A 4,295-nucleotide genomic window follows, 5' to 3' on the forward strand; every position below is an offset into this window, starting at 1 on the left:
TAATTTCCGTTCTGAAATCTTCTTCTTGGGCTTGTCGTACTAGCACCTTAAGAGCATTGGACAATTCTGAAGCCTGGAGTGGCCCTCGAGTTTTGGAAGCGGAGGACCCTTTGCAATTATTGATGAATCGTGTGATCCAGGATGTTACTCTTAAGAGCCGGTTTAGACTGGAGTAGTGGTGCGCCCAAGAATTTTGCGAAATGGCTACACAGATGATTGAATTTGATTGTGGTTTCAATTCCAGATCTGCAATCGCCCCGAACTTGTTCTGCTGTGACACGCTGAGAGGCCAGTTGCTTTCCTCTGTCTGTAAGAATTCTGGTCCATTGAACCACATGTTGCACGATTTTAACGTTTCAGGCGAACATCCTCGTGAGACTATGTCCGCTGGATTCAACTCTCCTGGAATGTGCTTCCATTGAGATGGTGAGGTAAGTTCTTGTATTCAAACGATTCTGTTAGCGACGAACGTGGCAAACCGCGACGGCGTCGATTTGATTCGATATAAAGTGATTTTTGAATCGGTCCATAGCGTAATTTTCTGAAACTGGATCTTCATCGCTAAGATCGCCTTTTCCTTCAGCTCGGCTAGGAGCAATGCTGCCAACAACTCCAATCGTGGAATTGTTGCCTTTTTTAAAGGTGCCACGCGTGATTTGGCGCACAAGAGACTGTCCGTCTTGCGTTTATCGTTAGTAATGGCTCGTATGTATAGACAGCATCCATAGCCCAGTTCAGACGCGTCCCCGAATCCATGTAATTCGAACCACACCGAAGATTGATCTTGAATGCATCGAGGTACCTTTATTTCCCCCGGAATCTGGTTGCGGAACTCATTCCACTTCTGTTGTATGGAACTCGGCAACTCGTCGTCCCAGTGGAGGTTCGGGACTTTCCAGAGCTCCTGTAGTATGCATTTTGCCTTGAAGATTACGGGTGCACAAATACCAAGTGGGTCGTAGAGCTTCATTATTTCTGAAAGAAGCTTTCTTTTCGTGTGAGTCTCCTGCTGAGTAGTCGTATTCCATGGAATGACGAATTGATCGCTTTGAGTTTCCCAAATCAGACCGAGAACTTGCTTTCTATCCGTTTTGGTAAGATCCACAACATCGCATTGCGTAAATGAAACATCCTTGCAGTTGGTAGCCCATTTGTGAAGGTCGATTCCTCCTCGTTTCATTAATTGTGTTAGTTCTGATTGTAACGTTATTACTTCTTCTTTGGTGGATGCGCCGCTTATTACATGATCTATATAAGTGTCTTCGAGAAGAACCAGAACAGTGACGGGAAATGATGCTTGCTCATCATGCGCCAATTGCTTCAATGAGCGTGTAGCGAGAAAGGTAGCAGGGCCTGTTCCGTATGTTACTGTCATCAACCAACAGCGGATTACTTTGCCAGTCTTCCTGTCACGCCACCAGATGGTTTGAAGAGGCCTTTGATTTTTATGTACCTTGATTTGCCGGTACATCTTAGACATGTCGGCTGTAAGCCCGTAAATATGTTTCCTGAAACGAAGAACAAGTGAGAACAAATCAGTTTGGATTGTTGGGCCTACCATTAATACGTCGTTAAGCGACAGTTTAGGGTTAACTCGGAACGATGCATTAAACACCACTCTTAATTTGGTGGTGCTACTTTCAGGCCTCAGTACATGATGATGTGGCATATAGAATTCAAGAGATTCTCCTGAATAGTCATCGGGTACTATTTCCGCATGCTTAAGATCGATATACTCCTCCATGAATGCCTGATACATTTGCCATACTTTAGGGTCCCTTTGCAAGCGTTGCTCCAATCGTAAGAATTGACGCAGAGCTGCGTCACGTGTGTCAGAGAGATCCTGAACGTTGGACTTGAGGGGAAGAGCCACCACGTATTGACCATCGCTCTCTCTCCTTGTGTGCTTCTGATAATGCTGTTCGCATTCTAGTTTTTCTTGTGATAGCAAAGCCCTTTTTGGTAATTCCTCTTGCTGCCAAAATTTATGTACTTGTTCTTCCAAGTTGTCCATCACGCACGTGAGTGATACTGCCGACTGCGGCCGTCTAAGATGGGTAACTTTGCCGCCGACGACGAATCCAAGATGTGTTCCGTGTAGCTTGGGCTGCTCTGGGTGTGTTGATAATATTTCGCCAGTAAGTAGATCCCAGAACATGTCTGCACCGATCAAAATGTCAATTTTATTCGGCACGTGAAAATGAGGATCCGCCAGCTTTACGTAACTAGGAATTTGCATGACAGCCATATTGAGCGCTTGTTGAGGTAAGTCACCAGTTATTTTGTCGGTAACTAAGAATTCCGATGACACCTTGAAATCTGATGTTCGTGACTTGATGGTTGCATTGACGGACGTATGAGTGGCCGTTTTAGTGCAGTTGATGCCGGTTACCTTGAAGTGTTCTCGTTTGCCCTTTAACTGCAATCTTTGACGAAGACGCTCAGTCATGAAGCTGAATTGTGAGCAGCCATCCAATAATGCACGAGCTACGCATTCTCGTCCACAACTATCGTAGATTATAACAATCGCAGACGCCAAAAGAACTTGCTCCGTTTTAGACTCGGAGTTAACGTGTAGACTGCATGCCTTTTCAGCTTGTGTTGAAACTTCCTGTACTATATTCAATGCGGTTGACTCCGACGAGCTTGCTGTGCCCTGCGAAGCTTGTTGGTTTGATTGATTAGTATCAACGGTAGATTTAAGATGCAGTAACGTATGATGCCGTTTGTGACAAATTCGGCAGTTTCCTGACTTGCAATCTTGTTTTATATGTGAAGAGGCAAGACAATTAAAGCACAAAGAATGTTTACGTACCGCTTCTACCCTTTGTTGCGGAGACATATCAAGAAACGATTTACATTTGAAAGCAAAATGCTCATTTTTGCAAATAGGACATTGTGCAGCACCCATTGCTACTAAGGACTTACTTGATTTATCCGGTTTCATTTTCATTTTACTTGATTCCGCAGGTGATACAGCTTCAAGAATTCTAACACGGTCTGCCAAAACCTTCATGAGTTCCCGGAACGTTTGCAATCTATTGGACGGCGCAGCCTTTTCAACCTCTCCTCGAGACTTTAAATCTAACTTGGTTAGAACGAGGTGCGACAGCAACGCATCCCAGTTATCGACGGGTTGATTGAGCGCCTTGAGCGCGTGAAAGTTTTTCATAGACGACCTAAGTCGTCTACAGACGATTCCGAGTCTCGACATCGAACTCGCGAAACTCATGTTCGACCGTTAGACGCCGTGCCGTCGTAAGCGGTGAGATCCCGACGACGGGCAGAGGCGCCGTACGGCAAACCGGGCTCGTGCGACGACCGGCCCGCGAGGACCGGCCGCCTAGTAGTGTGTCACATTGTTTTGAGCCTTTCGACTCAAAACCAGATTGTGCGGAATCTTCCTGAGACTTCTTCAATTCGTAAAGGCCCTTCACATGTTTTTTGACGATTCTCGATTCGTTATCGAAATGATCTCGCAATTGTTTCCAGGCGATCGCGTAATTCTCCGCGGTTATAGGTAAATCAATGTATTGTTTAGCTGAGCCGGCGATAACGTAGGATTGTAAATAATAAAAACGTTGAGCGTCCGTTAATTGCGGATTGTTATGAATGAGCTCTGTGAACACGTTCTTAAAGCTGAGCCAATTTTCCCATTCATCGTCAAAAGGGGTCAGTTTTATTTCCGGCAGCTTTATGGTTGCGTACGCACTCGCGTCTGTTGACGCTACCGATGCGCGGGAATCCGGCCTTATCGCTCTTTGTGATGCATGGCCGGCCGCCATGGCCAATGTTTGTATTTCACGGATGTGAGCCTCTACCTTTATGAGGTTGTCCTGGAACTCTGCCCGTTCTCTCTGTTGTTCATCAAATAAAGCTTCGGGGCATTCCTCGATCTGATCCTGTAATTCCTTGAAATCTATGCGATAGCGATCTAATGCGTTTAACATTGCCTCTATTTCGGAAGCTCTGTTGGTTGTTGTGCTGTATGCTGCTGCCCAGCGTGATATCTTAGTGACTTGCCCTTTTACGTAGGCACGGCGTTTTACAAGCTTTTCTAACGACGCCATGTTGGTTGCTGAGTCACGAGAAACTTTGACGAATGAGTCTTACGATGCTTGAGTGTAACTCACGCACTCGAATCCGGCTCGAAGGACCATAAATGTTTGTAACCGAGTCCGGATAGTTTCGCGCACGTCGGTTTTTACCCGGTAGAGTAGCGGAGACACGGCCAGGAAGGACAGTAATCGTAAGACGATCCTTTCGATATCACGTATAATTTTATTCTGAGTGGC

The 4,295-nt window shown here is 45.7% G+C and overlaps 1 protein-coding gene across 1 annotated transcript; it reads right to left on the reverse strand.

The window, feature by feature from the left end:
* Nucleotides 1–445: 445 nt before the first annotated feature.
* LOC139785666 (uncharacterized) lies at nucleotides 446–4,070 on the reverse strand. Its single transcript, XM_071724834.1, has 2 exons — nucleotides 3,379–4,070; nucleotides 446–3,188 (listed from the first exon to the last, which is right to left on the reverse strand). The coding sequence occupies exons 1-2, from the start codon at nucleotides 4,068–4,070 to the stop codon at nucleotides 446–448; spliced, it is 3,435 nt and encodes a 1,144-aa protein (XP_071580935.1).
* Between the last annotated feature and the right edge of the window lie 225 nt (nucleotides 4,071–4,295).

This window comes from Temnothorax nylanderi, unplaced genomic scaffold (assembly GCF_030848795.1).
Source record: "Temnothorax nylanderi isolate EJ_2023f unplaced genomic scaffold, tnyl_v1.0 TNYL_tig0857_pilon, whole genome shotgun sequence".
In the NCBI taxonomy this organism is placed as follows: Eukaryota; Metazoa; Arthropoda; class Insecta; order Hymenoptera; family Formicidae; genus Temnothorax; species Temnothorax nylanderi.